The sequence below is a fragment of the Ananas comosus genome, linkage group 1 (genome assembly GCF_001540865.1).
Source record: "Ananas comosus cultivar F153 linkage group 1, ASM154086v1, whole genome shotgun sequence".
Lineage (NCBI taxonomy): Eukaryota > Viridiplantae > Streptophyta > Magnoliopsida > Poales > Bromeliaceae > Ananas > Ananas comosus.
Window position 1 is genome coordinate 24,461,870 of NC_033621.1, and position 17,838 is coordinate 24,479,707.

The following is a 17,838-nucleotide window of genomic DNA, read 5'->3' on the forward strand; positions in this document are numbered from 1 at the left end:
TCTTTTTTATCTTTGAGTGTCGCAATTTTGCTTCAATTTTGCTTTGAAGTATATGGTTACTAAATGCCATAATTGGGTGGAAGTGTTAAACTAGTACATATGTTTTCATATCTGCATTACTAAGATGGATGCAAGAACACATCTAAGAAAAGTACTTCGTAGCTTTGACTAATTTCTAACTGGTTTCTTGTGCTAGTCACAGACTCACAGAGCATAAACCTTCTGTGTAAGTTAAACTTAGGGCACATTCAGCTTTGCTTCCCAAAATGCGCAGTCGAGAAATGGTGCCCCCTTAATCCCATGGTAGCAGACCCCTTTGGAGCAGGCCATGATTCACTCAGAATCAGCACCTAAATAAAAAAGAGAAAGCGCTTTTGCACAGTAGACACATACCTTAAGCTTAAGACAAAAAGAGCGAAAAAAAAAAAAGCCATTAACCATCCAACCTAGAAAACAAAATTCAAGGTCATTACAGATCATAACTCAACAGCGTCAGTCAAAATTTGAAGACTCCGCAGTGTATGCAAAACTCGAAATGTAAGGAGCTCAAAATGAAAGCCAGACGTCTGAACCTATTATTTGCCAACGAAAAATTCGGATTAATCCTATGAAGCACTACCCTGCATCCTATTTGACATTTTCTTAGTAATAAATACAATGCTGAAATATATGACTCTTAACAGATCAAGCAGAAGAACTTGGATCAGCTCTCCGGTTGCTAAACTTGCTGTAGCTTCGCGCTACCCCTGGTTCGGATAAGGTATCCCACACCTAGAAAAAGAAAGCGCACAATATGAATGAGTATGAAGAGCACAGCCATAAGGTAAAACAGGGTAAAGATGGAATTTTACGCTTACCTGCAATCGGCCCTTGGATCCTCCAATGGCTAATGAGAACGGACTGTCCTCTGAGAAGGATACAGAGAAAATAGCTCCCTGATAACAAGAGGTATATAGAAGAAAGCATTATAATGAGGAGCTTTTTTTCGATTAAAACGAAAATTGCTGATTTAAGTAGTTAGTTTAGTATAGGAGAATGGCTTTAGCCTATTGAAATGTCTTATTTATAATCATGACATTTAAAGACAGTTGCATTCCACTTGTCAGGTGATTTATGATATTCTCGAAAATTGGGAGTAATTACTTCTCAATAACTTTCCAGCATTTTTTCTCATGCCTCTCAGCAACTATCTAAAAACAATACTCGAGTAAGCAAGAGGAGATATCCTGGAAAAGTTATTCTAGCACCTCAATTGGCCCTAATTATCACACCACAGGGAGTTCACTAAGCATCACATGCTCTGCTGATTTCAATGAGCACAGGTGGATAAGAATATTGACAAGGAGCACAGGAAATTAGAAGAAGGAAGCATCGTAATCTTGTCCACAAATTGCAGCAATTATACAAGAAAAACTCAGATTTAGTGGACGTCAACACAGAGAATGGGTGACCTTAAAATAAAGCTTGAAACACTAAACAAGATCCAAGTACTTTTTCTCAGTTAGGGTAACGCCACTAAATAAAATCAAGTCATTAGATGATACCAATGAATTGTTATAAAGGCAATAAAGTCAAAAGTTTTTTTTTTTCTTTTAGACTTACAGCTTTTGGATTCCGAGATGCAACACATGATGGTTGGTTGTTTGATAAGTCCCAAATTTTTACCTATGTTGTCACAAGTAGATTAGTAAGTAGTTGAGTGTTAAATATACGAGTATTGAACATAAATATAAATGACAGTGCATGTATTACCATTTTATCCATTGAACCGGTTGCAAGAAGCTGCACGGGAGAAAGATACAAGCACATAAAATGAAAATGAAAAAGTTCAAAAACACCACGAGACTATGATTCCAAAATAAAAGAGAAAATTAAACATAAGAACGTACATTCGGGGCAGATGGGCTGAAGGAGACAGAAGAAACAGCTTTTTCATGTGCATGAAGAGTGAAAGTTGGTTTAGCACCAGAGCTTGAATTTGATGATGCTACTCGGCTATCGAAGCCTTGAACAATACCATTTTCAAGACTGACCTGGAAGATATTGAAAACTATAAATTACAAAAGGAGAGGGAGGAGGACACAAGAATATTAAAGTAACTTAAAACCAGAGTATGACAATAATAATAAGAATACTTTGGTCTGGCCACTCAAAGAAATGAAAAACCGGACCCAACAGGGATTATCTCATGTGCTGAAATTTGAGGCCTGGTTGAACCAATGAACTGGGCCAAGTCTGACTCAACTGGGCTTGCTGGGTCGGGCAGGGCAAGCTTAATCTGCTCAAGCCCTCTGCCAAACAGAACCAAAGTCCTGTAGTTATACAAAATTTCTACCTCATTATATAAAGTGGACTACTTAGGATCCTCACATTCCCTTGGCCAGGGATGAAGGGGGAGAAAAAGATCTTTGCAACCTCAATAAATGTGGCATGGTTACATTAGACTTACCACAAATGAATGTTCATTATGCGGATCCCATGCCAAGCTCTCAACATCAGCCATGACAGACCATTTATCATGGGCACGTTCACCAGATCTCATATCCATCTGCATAGTGTGCAATGCATGCAAAACATTAAGTACAAACAGAAATTGATGCTTTAGCTCATTTATATATATATCACCAAGACTGGCAAAAAGCTTTTTCTTTTTATTCTATACAATTCTCTTTTATATTTATACTCCTGAAGTAAAGAAACTTTGAAAGTGAATGGAATCTGCAAAATTATTATAAAATGAAAACTTTGAGAACTTCACAAATACCATAACTAAAATTCCTTACGATGGCAACCGATTGATCAAAAGATCCACTTAGTAGTATTTCAGGGGAATGCCGGTTCCATGCCACTGCCTGAACCTGTTGCAAGCATCAAATTTATTAGTATTTTCAGAGAAAGAAAATTTAATGGCAAATCATTAAATCATTTTTTAAAAAAATATGTTAAGCAAGATAGTTGATTCACTAGTGGATCGAACTCAAATTTAGCCTAAACAAGATGGTATTTGTCACATCAAACAAGGAAAAAAAATCTAGGAGAAACATAACCTCATAGTGCCTAAACAAGGTGATGCTCTTGTCCAACCTACTGAACAAAGATTAGTAAATAACAACCAATCATGTCAAATCGAAGATTCTAACCAAGGTGATGCTCATAGTCCCTAAACAAGGTGTTGCTCTTTGTTCATATTGACTATGTTTTAGAAAAAAGAATAACGTATTGTGAATAAATAATGTCCTTATTCAGAGGATAAAAGGAATGCCAAACTTCACAATCATCCAAAATACTAATGAAAAAGTTATTACTTTTTCATTACGAGAAAAACAAAATACTGCCGGAAGCATCTTGACCAAAATAGTGATGATCAACAAGACATAAAACAGTCATACTGTTTATAACTCTTAGAAAGATATAAACAATGTAAAATTAATCCATTTACAAGGAAATAGATCGAGATAGAAGTATAACAATTTAGTGCACTACACAAGAGAGAGAGAGAGAGAGAGAGAGAGAGAGAGAGAGAGAGAGAGAGAGAGCGCAATTGCCTTGTCCTTATGATGCTTTAGGGTAATGACGCATTTCTTAGTGACTAGGTCCCAAATCTTGATGGATTTATCAGCACTCGCACTGGCTAGAACATTCCTGAATTTCAGAACATGAGAATCAAGATAAGAAAAGAAAAATTCAGTTGACTCGGAAAAAAAAATAAAAAGTTGAATCACAGTAAACCAACTACATACTCACCGAACCTCCTTATTCCATGCAAGGCCAAGTACAGAGTTTCTATGACTATCTTTCTTGTACTTCTGTACGGTCAGCAAATACAATTAAAATAATCAGCATGACACAAGTACTTTACAACTTTTGTTAAAAAAGCAAAAGAGATAATCATAGGGCACTAGCACATTGCAAGCAGTCAAATGATAAGCGGGTAAGAATATTAAGAATGTTAACTTAGAAAAATATAACAAATATATATATATAACTAAAAAAAAATTATAGATACTGGAAAAAGGATTTGAAAACATACTCAGAATCTTTAACTTAGAATATTTAATTAAGGATGTTAAATACAAAGAATAGTACAGCAGAAACTAAAATGTTGATGGTCGAGTGGGACTTGGGATTTGCGATCCCAGGTAAGATCAGTTCAGGATCATGGGATCTTTTCTTGGCTGTATACTAGGGCGCATAGGTTGAATCAGAGAACATTTTATTCAGCATAGGCAACAAAAGTGCTTCGTGCATACGACTTGCATCAGCAAACATATGGCAAGAAATGTATACCTTCTTCCCGTTTTCCTTCTTTTTCTTTGAAACACCCCCTAAAACCATGAATGGCAGGACCTCCTCAGTCTGACAATGGCAAAGAAGAACATTAGAGAAGGTTATAACCACATGAAATATGATGATAGCATGGAGCAGAAAGACACAGGAAAACAACATATCATGAAGCAAATAAATTCATATTGTGAATTGCATACCAGATCTAGGTCCCATATTTCAATAGCAGGTTCCATGGAGCCCACAGCTATGAAGTTCCCTGTCAAATCCACACACATACACACGCACACGCACAAAAAAAAGAATCATGCACAGGCATATTGATTGAACAGCAACATAGGTAGGCGCTCAAATTTCCTTAGTTCTGATTTAATTATTTCCATCAGGTCAACTGGGGATCCATTATTGTGATTTATTAAATTTAAGGGCTGCGCCTGCTTTTTAGCTAACAAAGTTACATGTTTTTACTAAATATTTTTATTAACAATTAATTGCTGGTAACTAACAGAACAACCACTTTTGTGGTACTCTCAACAGAAAGAGACAAAAGTTGATAGGGTGTCAAAAATAATAATAAATAATAATAATAAAGTATAACAGTCTATTTTAAAATCCCTACTGTCAAGGGAGTCTCTGTACATTTTTACATTATTAATATCCAATTATAGGAGAAAGAGATGGACAGATGGTCTACCTTTATCACCACCTTTAAGGTTACAGTCCAGCCAAGCTATGCAGAGGGGAAAAGCTGAAAGGATGACATCATGATGAACATACATGTTTGAATTCCCATCCTCTGTTTCCTCATAGATCCAAACCTATCACATAGACATATACAACATCGTTCAGCACTGAACACGTCTTTAACTAGAGTCCAAATAACAGTGGTTAAAGCAATAAGCAATCATTCCAGGAATTTGAAGGATTTGTCATTGGATATGCAAATATACCAAATTCCTCAACCCATGAGGCACTATTCAAGATCTTAATTCAATGCATATCCATCAACTTAAAAACTCCGCTCAACTTGTAATAGCAGTTGAGCTACATGAATACTTCAACTATGTTTTGATAAGGTTTGTCCGAAGCAGGTGGTCACACTCAAAGGTTGAATCAAAATCAAGCCATGTATGTCTCTGCATGCAAGCTTATTAAACATATGTACACCAAATATAATCCATAAAAAATACAAAGATTGAAACTGCAGCAACATTGTTTAGATCAAAAACCCAAATTAGAATTATTGAACCAACAAAATTCAATTTCACATAATTCCATCAAAGTTTGAGGGGAATGTATTGAACATCTATGAATTATCAACAGTAAATATGTAAAAAGCTAGCTTTATATTGGAAAAACACAAACGCGAGTACAGTTCACTCAAATGAATTTCATCACTATAACTTGAGAATAGAAAGGTTTCACGCTTCGAAGTGGCCTGCATATCAACTACATAGGTGCAGACACTAGCAAAAATGTATTCAGCCTAAATAGAGTACCAAACATTGGCAAAATATAGTTAGTCTTTTGTTACTATGCCCCTAATTGATAGCACATGGCAGAGAAAATATAAAACTTTATTCAAAGTGGCTAATGACAGTCGACAAGTCATTAACATATAAAGGACAGCAAATGAAGTGCTAACAAGGTCACAGATACATGCCTCAAGATGGTTGACTTCATCCTCATTACGTGCACAAACTATAACTGCATCAGTAGGCTTTATGGTCATGTCTTCGATCTCTTCTTCATCCTCATCATCCTGCTTGAAACAATCTGAACAGTTTACTTTCAACAATTTACAAAAAATAAAAGAAAATAAAATATCTGTGTAGAGGAAAAAAGAAGAAAAAACTCACATCCTCATTTTGCAGATAAGGATCCATATCATTACTTGGATAATAAAGATCTCCAAGTCCAGTACTAAAAAGCTCGATGTCTAAGGAAAAAAGAATACTTAGAAAAACCAACAGCTCATTTTTTCTTTCTTAATTAAAACACAACAACCAAAAATGCCCATAACCCATCCCCATAGATTATCAAAGCCTGCAGATAACCCCTAGATTGCAAAGGTTAGCACCTTGCCCTATTCCATAAGTTGGTAGGATTTTCTGATAAATCAAGGGATTATCTATAGGATTTTCTAGTACGTCCAGGGGTTTTTCTATATATTGTTTAAACAAGAATGTTGGTGAGGAAAAGGCACCTTCATCCTCATCATCATAATGATCCATGTTAAGTTCCCGAAGGATATCAGAGATATCTTGAAGATCAGCAGAGCTCTTAGTAACTTGGTCCTTGCCAAGAGCCTTTGCTGCAGCCAAAGCATGGGCAACCTCATCCACTTCTTTCAGATTATCTACATCCATCTCTTCATCTTCCTCGCTCTCTCCACTGCAAATTTCATTCCAAAGAGGACAAAATCGTCAGTAACAGCTGTTTTTTAAGCGAAGCAAAGGATCACTTCTAACAGGAAGGCCCTGCGACAACACCTTCTTTCTAAAACTCCACTCTTCAAAACTTCTTCTATTTCCTCTTTAGAGGGTTGCTCTGCAACAAGTGGGACAATCTTTGAAGCGCCCTTGGGGATCCATGATATGGCGGAAATCATCTTCGTCACCAAAACAAAAGGAAGGAGAATAAAAACATCAGAAAAAACAACATTTTTATACAAAAGGATCCTGTATGGAAAAGAGCTGCTAATAAAGCCTTTCGATTTCCCAATGTATATATCTTTGACACCAAAATGGTCTAAATCCCAAATAAGAGATAGATATGCAATAAAGCATGTTCAATTCAAATTTCATAAACAAACTATTCTCACAGACTAGCAGATTAGCAAAAGTTGAACAAGATGATCACATTTTGACTAACAGATCATCAAAAGAGAGAATAAATATTTCCCCTCAATTTTCTTTCATCACAAGTTAAACTTGCTACCATAAGCTAAAAAAATAAGTGCCAATTTAGGCCAAACTTCCACAAGCTCGTCGAGCCGAACAGGGAAATGAGAATAGGATCTGTTCAGTTTGCAACTGGAATACAAAATCAGAAGCAGAAAAGTCAAATCTTTGAGCACATCTAACTTGCAACTAGAATCAGAATCAATATAGTTTGTTCTAGCAGAACCAAAGCGCAGGATTTCGTACTTATGGTGGCAATGGTGGTGCTTATGGCGCTCGAAATGTCGAAGACGATAGTGATTGTCTTGATCGAAAGAGATAGAATGTCAACATGGGAGTATTACATCATATGATTCAAAATTTGCAAATTTATCTTCAAAATTCTAAACCCAAAGACAAAATTGAAGTGTAGGCGTAGTGTTCTTTGCGAGAAAAATAAAAATTGATACAGCAACATAACATTATACATGATTACCACATTCAAACCACCAGCTTACAGAATCAAATATCCTAATAAGTTTCGATTTTGACATACGCCCATCATATTCTGAAACCGAGGGCACGACAAAAAGCCCATAAACTCATCAAATCCTCCAAAAAAACAGTTCCAAAAACAAAAAGAAAAAGAAACACTGATTCCTATTCAAACCAACTGAGAGAGAGAGAGAGAGAGAGAGAGAGAGAGAGAGAGAGAGACTTTGGAGATGAGATGATCGGAGAGGCGGAGGAGGGAGAGGGGTTTTGCGCAGCGCAGGAGCGGCGACGTTCGGAGTAGGGCTCGGTATTGAACCGAGCTTCTGTAGTATATATAGGACGAACCCGACCGGGTTGGGGAAATTATTCGGTGAACTTAGTTCACCACGTTAAAAAAAACCAGTTTCAGTAATTTTCTACGTGAACCTGGTTCACCTCGTCATCTGTGGACTAGAACGGGGTTTGTGGTGGAGAAATTCTACACTGTCACGCTTGCACTACATCATCAATAATAGGCTAATCATATTCATTCTTTTCAAACAAAAGTACAATAAAAATATTTTTTTATAATTATGATGAAACATATATCTCTAAAAAGATACATTTGATTGATTTGTCACGCCATGTCACCATTATACCGTTGCATTCTAGAATTTTTCGTTGTGGTGGGTTGATGACATGCTGCGGTCCACAGATGATTTGGTGACGTAGGTTCATTGTATAGTTTTTCTCTGATTCCAAGTATAGTTGATGATACGGGTACACGAAAGCCTCCCATGAAACGCTGAAAACAGTGGGTGTTTCATTTTTGGGGGATGCTTTCGGGTCCGCGAAGCAATTGCACGCGCCGCACTTATTACCTTTCCAAATTTACAATTAAGCCCTTCATAATCGTGTCGACAATCGCAAAACCCTTCTCTCTCTTTTTCGCGCTCGTTCGGTCGTCTCTCTCTCTCTCTTCTCAAACCCTAGGGTTTTACTTGATTCGTATCAGCTCGATCTCCATGGCCTCCGAAACCCTCGACGAGAAGAAGAGCCAGGACGATGGATCGGGCCCTGTAGATGACGAGGAGGAGCCCATGGAGGAGGATGAGGAGGAACCGGCGACTCCGGCGGCGGCGGCGGCGGCGGAGGAGGAGGAGGAAGGCGGAGAGGACGGAGAAGAGGAAGCGGAGGAGGAGGAGGTGGAGGGAGGAGAGGTGAAGGAGCAGGAGGAGGAGGGGAAGGTTGAGGGGGAGAAGGGGAAGAGGGGGAGGAAGAGGGGCGTGGGGGAGAAGAAGAATGGGGATGGGGATGCGGAGGAGGAGAAGAAGCAGAAGAAGAGGAGGAGGGGTTCGGTGGTGAGGGAGAGGGCGACGCCGGCCGTGGAGAGGCCATCGAGGGAGAGGAAGGCCGTGGAGAGGTACACGGCATCGGCTTCTCGGAGTGCTTCCTCAAAGAAGGTCCCTTCGATCTTGCAGGTGATAATTACGGTTTTCTAAAGACTAAAAAACTTGTGCTTTAACTAAAGCTGGTTGCTTTTGGCTTAGTTTTTAATATGATGGGCTTTTCAGGGTTCTGGAACCAAGTTGAAGGACATCCCAAATGGTACTACGAATTGCTCTTGATCCATTTGGTCTTTACCTTTCCTTACATGTTTAAGTTTCCCTTTTGTGTTGTCTTATTGTTAAGATGGTCCAACATTGAAAATTGGCAAAATTGGAAGCATCTGACAGGACTTAGAAGCTAATTTCAGCTTCTTGTGACAGCCAATGCTCATATAGCTTCTTACTGCATCAATAGATTTAGCCTTTTTCTTTGCCTCTGCTAAAATTGTTGGTACTGAAGCTGTTCTAAAACCAGGCCAAATAGGCAGTTAGTCTCATATAATAGTATGTTCTTCTCTATTTTTGTGGATATAGTTAGTTGTTGTTACTTTTAATTGAAGTACTAACTTTAGTGCAAGTTTTATCTGGGTAGCTGGATAGGATGTGAATGATTCCTATTTACGTGGAAACGCTTTGTCGAGTTTTATGGTCTGCTTGTCTTTTGATAATGCTGAGAGGATTTTGGCGTGAATTTCTTTTTTAAAGCCGTGCACTTCCTTAACAATTAGCTATTTGTGTTTGCGTTACTAATGTTGCTAGCTCTATCAGTTTCCTTCAAGTTGTCAAAAAGAAGGATAGACGAGAATCTCCAAGTTCTTCATACAATCCTTTTCGGAAGGAAGTCAAATGTAAGACTTCCTTTAAGCTTTTCTATCAGCTACTGCTCTCGTGCTAAAATATTCTAAATTCATGGTCAAGGTTTTGTTTGCAGGCCCATTATTTGAAAAGAAACATTTCCCAGTTCTCTGGTTTTGTGTGGGGTGAGAGTGAGGTAATGTGACTCTCTACTAGCTTTTTTTTTCACATAAAAAAGATGTGTTCTGTGGAATAATTGGTATTGAGATTTGTTCATGCATATTGATTGAACCCTGTTAATTATGAAGACTGTTGAATTACTTGGCAACTTGTCTTTAAGCTACTTATTTTAGCTTCTTATCTTATATTGATCATGCATATATGCTTAAGAAAATTTTCATATATTCAGGAAAAGCAGAAGGCTAGACTCAAAGAAAAGCTTGATAAATGCAACAAAGAGCGGTTACTCGATTTCTGCGAGCTACTTGATATACATGTTAACAAAGCCACTACGAAGAAGGTTTGACCAGTTTAACAAAGTGATCCTCTCTTTTTACGTGCCAAAGACTTTGTGCTCATGTTACATTGTCCTTTCAGGAGGAAATCTCTGCAAAATTGGTGGAATTCTTGGAATCCCCTCATGTTACTCGAGATGTTATACTTTCTGAAACACCTGAGGTGTTATGCTTTGCCAATTCAAAGTGCCTTTTAGTATCCCCGTTTGAGTTTTGGAGTACTTCATGTGTTTACCATTTTCTTGCAGAAAGGTAAGAAACGCAGGAGGGCAAAAGGAATCACTCCAGCAACACTAGGAGAAGCATCTCCAGATAAAGAATCAAAGGTTTCTTTCTAATCAGCCATTATTTAGCTTATTGTTTATTTTTACTTATGTTGACACTTGTATACCTAGTTTACCACCTTGACTAGATTAAAGAAAAATACTTAATTTTAGTTCAACGCAAGATCATATTATTAGGACAAGGTGATGAAAGCGTCTTAGGATTTTTGCTTCACCTTCACCTGATCAAGCACACTGAGAATGATAGACACCTAAGCATGAATTCAAGCCTTCTTTAAACAAGTGAGAAGGCTATACTGAAAATGATCTATGAAGAAATTATAGGACTTTGATTGTCTTGTAATGATAAGCTTTGTTACCAAATTATCATCCTTGATAATATGGTAGCTCTTTTTCTTCTTCACGTATTGATATTTGAAGCACTTTTTTCTGCAACAGAGAAAGGGTTATAAAAGATCAGTTGAAGCTGAGAACGAAAACGAAGATGAAGGTGGTTCTGCTGACTCAGCAAAGGATGCATCTATTGAAGCAGAAGATAACGAAGAGTCAGATGAAGAGAGTGAGCACGCTAAGAGTGAGCAGGAGAATGAGGAAAGTGAACCTGAAGAGCCCACAGCAAGCAATAAAAGAGCTAGTAAAAAGGAGAAGACTTCTACTGGTAAAAAAGCCGCTTCTGCAAATTCAAGTAGAAGCTCTAAAGTTGTTCCAAAGAAGGTGGAAGTAGAAGATGAACCGGATGCACAACTAGAAAGCAAAAAAACCTCAAAGGCCTCAACAAAGCGGAGAAATGTGGTCAAGAAGGGTTTAGACAAAACAAATAAAGGGGTTCCAGATTCTTCTTCAGGGAAAAAAGTTGCTTTGGATGACCATAAATCCAGTCAATCTACAGTCTCCAAATCGAGAAAGGAGGATCAAAGGAAGGGTCAAAGTAAGACTACTGCTAATAAGAACACTAAGTCTATCAAGAAGCAGGTTGCTAAGGTGGATTCAAAGGTTTCCACCAAAAAACAAGGTGTGAACATTTGGACTCTTTTCTTGTGTGCTTCCTTCTTTTGATGTTTGCTAAAAGTTGTTCATGTGTGCTTGACTGTATATTTTAATGTGTGAAATCCTGGTCGATCTGATGTAGCTATGTAAATCTGATTTTGTTTAATTCTTTTAGTTTGTTGCTAATGTTTAAATAGAAGATGCGAGCACTTTTTTCTTGTTAGGATGAATGATGAACCTTGTGCATCATTTCATCTCAAGTTTCCACATCAATATATAGCGGAACATTTTTCAGACATCAGATTTTCTTGAATTCATCTTATCAGTCAGATTGAGATATAAAGTGACAAAAGCCAGATTAATACCTCTGACAACATGCCACTCACCTTCCACACCTTTTCATCATAGCCCTTTTTCATGTATAGTACTTGAATATCTGAATAATGGCCAACTTCTGAGCTGAATAATAGATCCTTGTTTGTGCTGTTGGCTGCATATATAACCAGACATATGCTTCAACCTACAAGGCCATAATATCCTACTTTTGTTATTAAGTTTGTTCCCACCCTCATGATACTAGGAAAAGGCAAGGCAAGTCGAGATGCCAACAGTGGACCCAGCACGGAAGAATTGCATGCTGTGATCAGCAAAATTTTGAAACAAGTGGACTTCAATACGGTGAATACTTGCTGACTTATTGAGTGATGTTTCTCTTTTTTTCTTTTTTCTTTTTTTCCTCGCCCCAGTACTAACCACAAATTGGCTGATTCGCAGGCAACTTTGGCTGACATTCTCCGTCAATTAGGTACTTAATTCTGTTCTTTTTTTATACCAACTGTTCAGTGTATTCTGTGTCAGTGAAATTTTACCTGTTGATCATTCATATGGGGGGTTTACTAAATATTTCTGGCAAAACCTACGATGCTTTTTCCCAATTGGAAGGTGGTCCCCTAAGTTTAATTTGATGCAAAGCAACTAACCAATATATTTCTACAACTGCAATGGGCCCAAGGAGCTTGATTTGATGTAAATGGCATATCAATTATTTACTTTATTGGCAGTTTTGTTGCTGTTTCCATGCTGATACTTTTAATTGGAAAGAGAACTTGTTTTTTTTTTTTTTTCCTTTTCCCCAAATGCACATGATGGGGAATAATATCTACTTGATAATGTGGTTTTTTCCTTTTTTTTTCTTTTTTGGTACTGAATCAAACTCATAAGGGTTAAGTTGCAAATCAAGATCAGTATGCTTCCTGCCACCAAACTAAACTTAATGGACCAATGATTAGGGGGGGGGGGGCGCGGGGACGGGTGGGCAGGGCCGGGGAGCCGCGGGATCGTCTCGGTGGGGTGGAAGCTTCTGATACTTATTCGAGAATGATAGCTGTATTACTGCTCGGTGAAGAGGAGACTTGAAGTATTTGAGCACGTTTTAAACAGTTGCTTTGGTTTTATATGCAGGGATTCATTTTAATGTGGACATGATGGATAGGAAGGCAGAGGTGAAGCGAATAATAGAAGATGTAATAAATAGCATGACGGATGATGAGGAAGAAAGCGAGGATGACGACAATGATGGTGGTGATGATGCTGGTGGTGAAGCAAATGATGATGATGGGGGGGAAGAAGATCACAAGGAAGATTCAGATGCAGATGATGATAAGTAACTTAACCAATTTTTTCCTCGCCCTTTTCTGGCATGTATATGGAGTCAGCCATTCTCTCTTGTGCTTACTTTTTCTTTTCTGGGAGGATTTGAGTAACTCTTTTGATGTACCAGATATCCGAGCCTAGTGGCTCCTTGTACAATAGTCTCCTCATTAGATTTTTCTTCTTAATCTTTCCTGTAGGCAGGTTAGTCTCGAATGTAATGTTAAATAATTTTTGGCTTGTTGGTCTGATCATTGAATGTAGTTTCAGAAAACCTCATGATCCTGTGATTCAAATACCTTTCATGGTGAATGTCCTTCGATGAGAAATTAAATAATCCTTCAATTACCAAAAGGAACCATGTTTCAAATTTTGCGTTTGTACCTTGCATCAATCACTGTGTGAAGAAAGCTGTTGCTGTAATTTTTGTAAGAAAACTGGTTGCGAAAATGCTTGCCCTTTCTATTCCCTGCATTATGAATTGCCTTTAAGAAAAAAGAGATGACTTGTGTGCATTTTTTGAGTGTTGTAATATTGATCATTGTAGGAGTGAGTTGTCTATAATTTGGTTCTCCGATAAACTGTAATCTGTCAGAAGTCTACAGTACGGTTAACCTGGTGAGTATGATTTTGTAGGTCTTTAGCTTTTCGGATAGATTAGAAATTTGTATGAAGGTTTTTGCTTCAGGAGAATCTTGGAGAAACTTATAGTTGTCACATGGAAGTTTCTTGGGAAGTCTTTGCTTGAGGTGGTCTTTGCTGGTGGGAAATGGGTCTTTCTTGAGGAAAAGGGATACTTTCAAATAAAGATGGAACAGGGACAAGCCATAATATCAAAATTGTACAGAGACCAACTAGACATTTGCACCTTTTCTGTTTTCTTTCATTCAGAGAGTGCTATTTTTACTTAATAAGCCTTGAGAGAGAGAGAGAGAGAGAGAGAGAGAGAGAGAGAGACTTCTAGGGAAAAGCTGATTGATTATCCCAATAGTGTTGTTACTCCTCAATGAGGTGTAAATGTCTTTGCACAGATATAATCCTTTATCATATACACATAAATAATTTTGCTAGAATCTTGCTAACAGTGTTTAGCAGGAGCAGAAATAGAAACTTCAAATTAAAATTTATATTTGAATTTTAAGAACTCAATTTTTGCTTTCTAACTGCTGCAAAACTTTCAGACTTTTTATTTGCCGGAAATCTGGCGAAGCTACATGGAAGTGGCACATGCTTTGGTAGATAGTTGTGAGGTTGTGTAAATTTATATTCACATTTTACTTTCCTTTTCTTTTCCTTTTACTTTCTTAAAAATGTACATCATGTATCCTATAGTGGTCATACTTATTCAATATATATATATATATATAGAACTAGGCTGGAATACTATTAATAGCACCAAGCTATTGGTGTTATTAGTTTTTTAGCCATTGGATTGAGAAATGTACGGTTAGGATGATGTGGGCCCCTAGGGTTGAGTGGGTGGTTGGTTGTATAGTATAATCTAACGGGTAAAAATAATCAAGGGGTTAAATCTAACGGTCGAAAANTGGTGGTCTAGAAGAAAGGGAGGAGTGTAGTGTTAAGTTTAAGAGAGAATAGATAGGAAAAAAAGAGCAGCAAAGTAAGACTCTCTCTCTATCTCTTTCTCTTTAGTTAGGGGTTGCTTTGTTTTATTTAGTATGTACATGGGTTGTCCACTGGTTCTGGAACAAAATATCACCAGCAACATTTTCCTGGGCTATAGGTGAAAGTTAGTTGGTCTCCAACACAGTAAAATACAAATAATATATATATATATATATATATATATATATATTATTTGTATTTTACTGTGTTGGAGACCAACTAACTTTCACCTATAGCCCAGGAAAATGTTGCTGGTGATATTTTGTTCCAGAACCAGTGGACAACCCATGTACATACTAAATAAAACAAAGCAACCCCTAACTAAAGAGAAAGAGATAGAGAGAGAGTCTTACTTTGCTGCTCTTTTTTTCCTATCTATTCTCTCTTAAACTTAACACTACACTCCTCCCTTTCTTCTAGACCACCACAGTTCATATAATCCAATCAGCATCTCTCACTGCACCAGCACCACAACCACCACTATATAACTCTCTTCACCTTCACATCCCTTCTTACTCACCTGCAACACTCTCACAATCCCCATATCACCCTTCAACATCCAACAATGGTACTCTCATTACTCCTCACCTGTAACACTTACCTCTCTACTGTGTTTTCCTCTTTTTTTTTCCCTCTCTCTCTAAGTCATTGCATTGCAGGTCTATGAGGATGCAAAAACCATCTCCAAGAACACATGCAATGGAAGTACATTTGATCTTACAGTAAAACAAGGAGACCCATCACTTGTCCCTCCCATAGAAGAGACCCAAAGAGGACTCTACTTCCTCTCCAACCTTGATCAAAACATTGCAGTGATAGTTCAAACTATATACTGCTTCAAAGATGAGATTAAAGGGAATGAAGCTGCCTTTGATACCATACGAGAAGCCTTATCAAAAGTGCTTGTCTACTACTACCCTTTGGCGGGGCGGCTCACGATAAGCCCCGAGGGGAAGCTCATCGTCGACTGCACGGGAGAAGGTGCGGTATTCGTCGAGGCGGAGGCGCAGTGCGAGATGGAAGAGATCGGAGACATTGCGAAGCCCGACCCTTCGATGCTTGGCAAGCTTGTTTATAGCTTTCCCGGGGCGAAGAACATTCTAGAGATTCCTCCTCTCGTAGTTCAGGTATGGTCTTTGTTATCCATCGTATTGATTTAATAGAAAAATAACTCAGAAATAGTATTAATGCTTGTTATTCTAAGTGTATGGGGAGATTAAATGAATCATATCATGTACGCTGATAGAACAGATAACGAAAGAGGCGGTGGACAAGGGCTTAACACATAAACATCTAATGAGCGAAATTGAACCAACGATAGGTGGGGAGCTTAACAAACGGCCTAAAAATAGCTTTCATAATCTTTAGCTCCTGTGATTCATGCATATGGAAGAAGAATAATTTTTGAGTTTTTCTATGACTAGTGTAGATTTTTTAGCTATATTTAGGTCACATGTAGTAGAACTAGGCATTAATGTCCTCAACAATCTCCACAAAGCAGGGTTCTAGCCAATAATAGCAAAACCTTTCTTACCCAAATCTTGGACCATCCATCCAACAACACTAATCCCAAAGTCAACCTTATCTATGGTTCTTAAATGCCATCTAAGGAAGGGTGGGACAACGACAACATTTGAAGTTTTACTCATTTGGAAATTTAGTACTCCTACATTGATATATCTCATACAGCATTTAATTCCTATAATTAATTTTCTTGTCAGTATAGTTCTGTTCTGCAATTAAGCCTTCATTTTTTTTTAAATTTTTTTTTTTCCTCCTGATGAAACCTCTAGATGTTACTAGGATTTGTTAGAAGTGGCAATAAGTTTCTCTTTTTGGTTATACTACAATAAAGATCTCCATTTTCTTGCATTAATTCCAGGTTACAAAATTCAAATGTGGGGGTTTCATACTTGGACTTGCCATGAACCACTGCATGTTCGATGGCATCGGAGCCATGGAGTTTGTCAACTCATGGGGTGAGACAGCGCGCGGCCTACCGCTGTCGGCACCGCCGTTCTTAGACCGGTCCATACTCAAATGTCGCAACCCTCCGATGATCGAATTCCCCCACCACGAGTTCACCGAAATAAAACTGCACTCATCAAACACCACCAATGATCGCTATGAAGAGGAGATGGTCTACAAATCCTTCTCCTTCAATCCTAACAAACTTGAACATTTAAAAATGCTCGCCATGCGAGATAGTGCTCTCAAAAAATGCACCACCTTTGAATCTCTCTCTGCATTCGTGTGGCGAGCGCGTTCCAGGGCACTCAATCTCGAGCCCGATCAAAAGACCAAGCTTTTGTTTGCGGTCGACGGTCGGCCTAGATTTGACCCGCCATTGCCAAAGGGCTACTTTGGCAATGGAATTGTGCTGACCAGCTGTTTGTGCAATGTAGGGGAGCTTCTAGAGAAGCCGCCTTCTTTCGCGGTCGATCTAGTTCAAGAAGCTATAAAGACGGTCGACGACCGCTACATGAGGTCGGCGATGGACTACTTCGAAGCGACGAGGACTAGGCCTTCGCTTGCCGCGACATTGCTGATAACCACTTGGTCTAGGCTTTCTTTCCACACAACTGATTTTGGGTGGGGGGAGCCAATTCAGTCTGGGCCGGTGGCTTTGCCTGAGAAGGAGGTGATACTCTTCTTGTCTCATGGGAAGGAAAGGAAGAGCATTAATGTGCTTCTTGGGTTGCCTCTCTCAGCAATGAGTAAGTTTGAAGAGTTGCTGGGGAATGTAGGAAAAGAGTGAATTACCTACATCTTAATGTTTATGATGATGGTGAGGGTGTTGCTCTTTATATATATATATATATATATATATATATATATATATATATATATATATAAATATATATATATGTATACAGTGAAGTGGTCTCCTACTGTGTTGAACCCAAAAATCTTTTCCGGGTCTCTCAAGAGTGGTTTTGTTGTTTGAATATGG

At 38.2% G+C, this 17,838-nt stretch overlaps 3 protein-coding genes across 4 annotated transcripts; 2 read left to right on the forward strand and 1 right to left on the reverse strand.

The window, feature by feature from the left end:
* LOC109719533 (uncharacterized WD repeat-containing protein C17D11.16-like) lies at positions 414-8,006 on the reverse strand. Of its 2 annotated transcripts, none has more exons than XM_020246279.1 (17): positions 7,885-8,006; positions 6,777-6,895; positions 6,491-6,678; positions 6,144-6,223; positions 5,948-6,046; positions 4,979-5,102; positions 4,485-4,543; positions 4,288-4,356; positions 3,745-3,806; positions 3,546-3,642; positions 2,784-2,858; positions 2,450-2,548; positions 1,890-2,033; positions 1,753-1,782; positions 1,603-1,665; positions 858-935; positions 414-771 (listed from the first exon to the last, which is right to left on the reverse strand). In XM_020246279.1, exons 2-17 carry the CDS (start codon positions 6,893-6,895, stop codon positions 685-687), a joined length of 1,473 nt encoding a protein of 490 aa, XP_020101868.1. In that variant the 5' UTR covers positions 7,885-8,006; the 3' UTR covers positions 414-684. The 2 variants fall into 2 exon arrangements, with proteins under 2 accessions (XP_020101868.1, XP_020101876.1); XM_020246287.1 differs by lacking the exon at positions 7,885-8,006 and adding an exon at positions 7,434-7,825.
* LOC109727534 (protein DEK-like) lies at positions 8,666-13,607 on the forward strand. The gene is made up of 12 exons (XM_020257705.1): positions 8,666-8,845; positions 8,903-9,121; positions 9,215-9,248; positions 9,797-9,876; positions 9,960-10,019; positions 10,233-10,343; positions 10,421-10,501; positions 10,587-10,664; positions 11,061-11,634; positions 12,190-12,287; positions 12,384-12,414; positions 13,071-13,607. Exons 1-12 carry the CDS (start codon positions 8,666-8,668, stop codon positions 13,274-13,276), a joined length of 1,752 nt encoding a protein of 583 aa, XP_020113294.1. The 3' UTR covers positions 13,277-13,607.
* Positions 15,188-17,706, forward strand: LOC109706726 (omega-hydroxypalmitate O-feruloyl transferase-like). The gene is made up of 3 exons (XM_020227732.1): positions 15,188-15,453; positions 15,545-16,012; positions 16,768-17,706. The coding sequence occupies exons 1-3, from the start codon at positions 15,451-15,453 to the stop codon at positions 17,641-17,643; spliced, it is 1,347 nt and encodes a 448-aa protein (XP_020083321.1). The 5' UTR covers positions 15,188-15,450; the 3' UTR covers positions 17,644-17,706.

Bases quoted from the DNA above. Each gene is read 5' to 3' on its own strand.
- LOC109706726 (XM_020227732.1), top strand. The intron at 16,013-16,767 runs GTATGGTCTTTG...CATTAATTCCAG, and splicing joins TTCCTCCTCTCGTAGTTCAG to GTTACAAAATTCAAATGTGG.
- LOC109719533 (XM_020246279.1), bottom strand. From the start codon at position 6,895: ATGATTTCCGCCATATCATGGATCCCCAAGGGCGCTTCAAAGATTGTC. The intron at 6,679-6,776 runs GTGTTGTCGCAG...TGAAATTTGCAG, and splicing joins AGTGGAGTTTTAGAAAGAAG to TGGAGAGAGCGAGGAAGATG. The intron at 3,807-4,287 runs GTATACATTTCT...CTGACCGTACAG, and splicing joins AGAAGGAAAACGGGAAGAAG to AAGTACAAGAAAGATAGTCA.
- LOC109727534 (XM_020257705.1), top strand. From the start codon at position 8,666: ATGGCCTCCGAAACCCTCGACGAGAAGAAGAGCCAGGACGATGGATCG. The intron at 9,122-9,214 runs GTGATAATTACG...TGGGCTTTTCAG, and splicing joins AGGTCCCTTCGATCTTGCAG to GGTTCTGGAACCAAGTTGAA. The intron at 11,635-12,189 runs GTGTGAACATTT...TCATGATACTAG, and splicing joins GGTTTCCACCAAAAAACAAG to GAAAAGGCAAGGCAAGTCGA.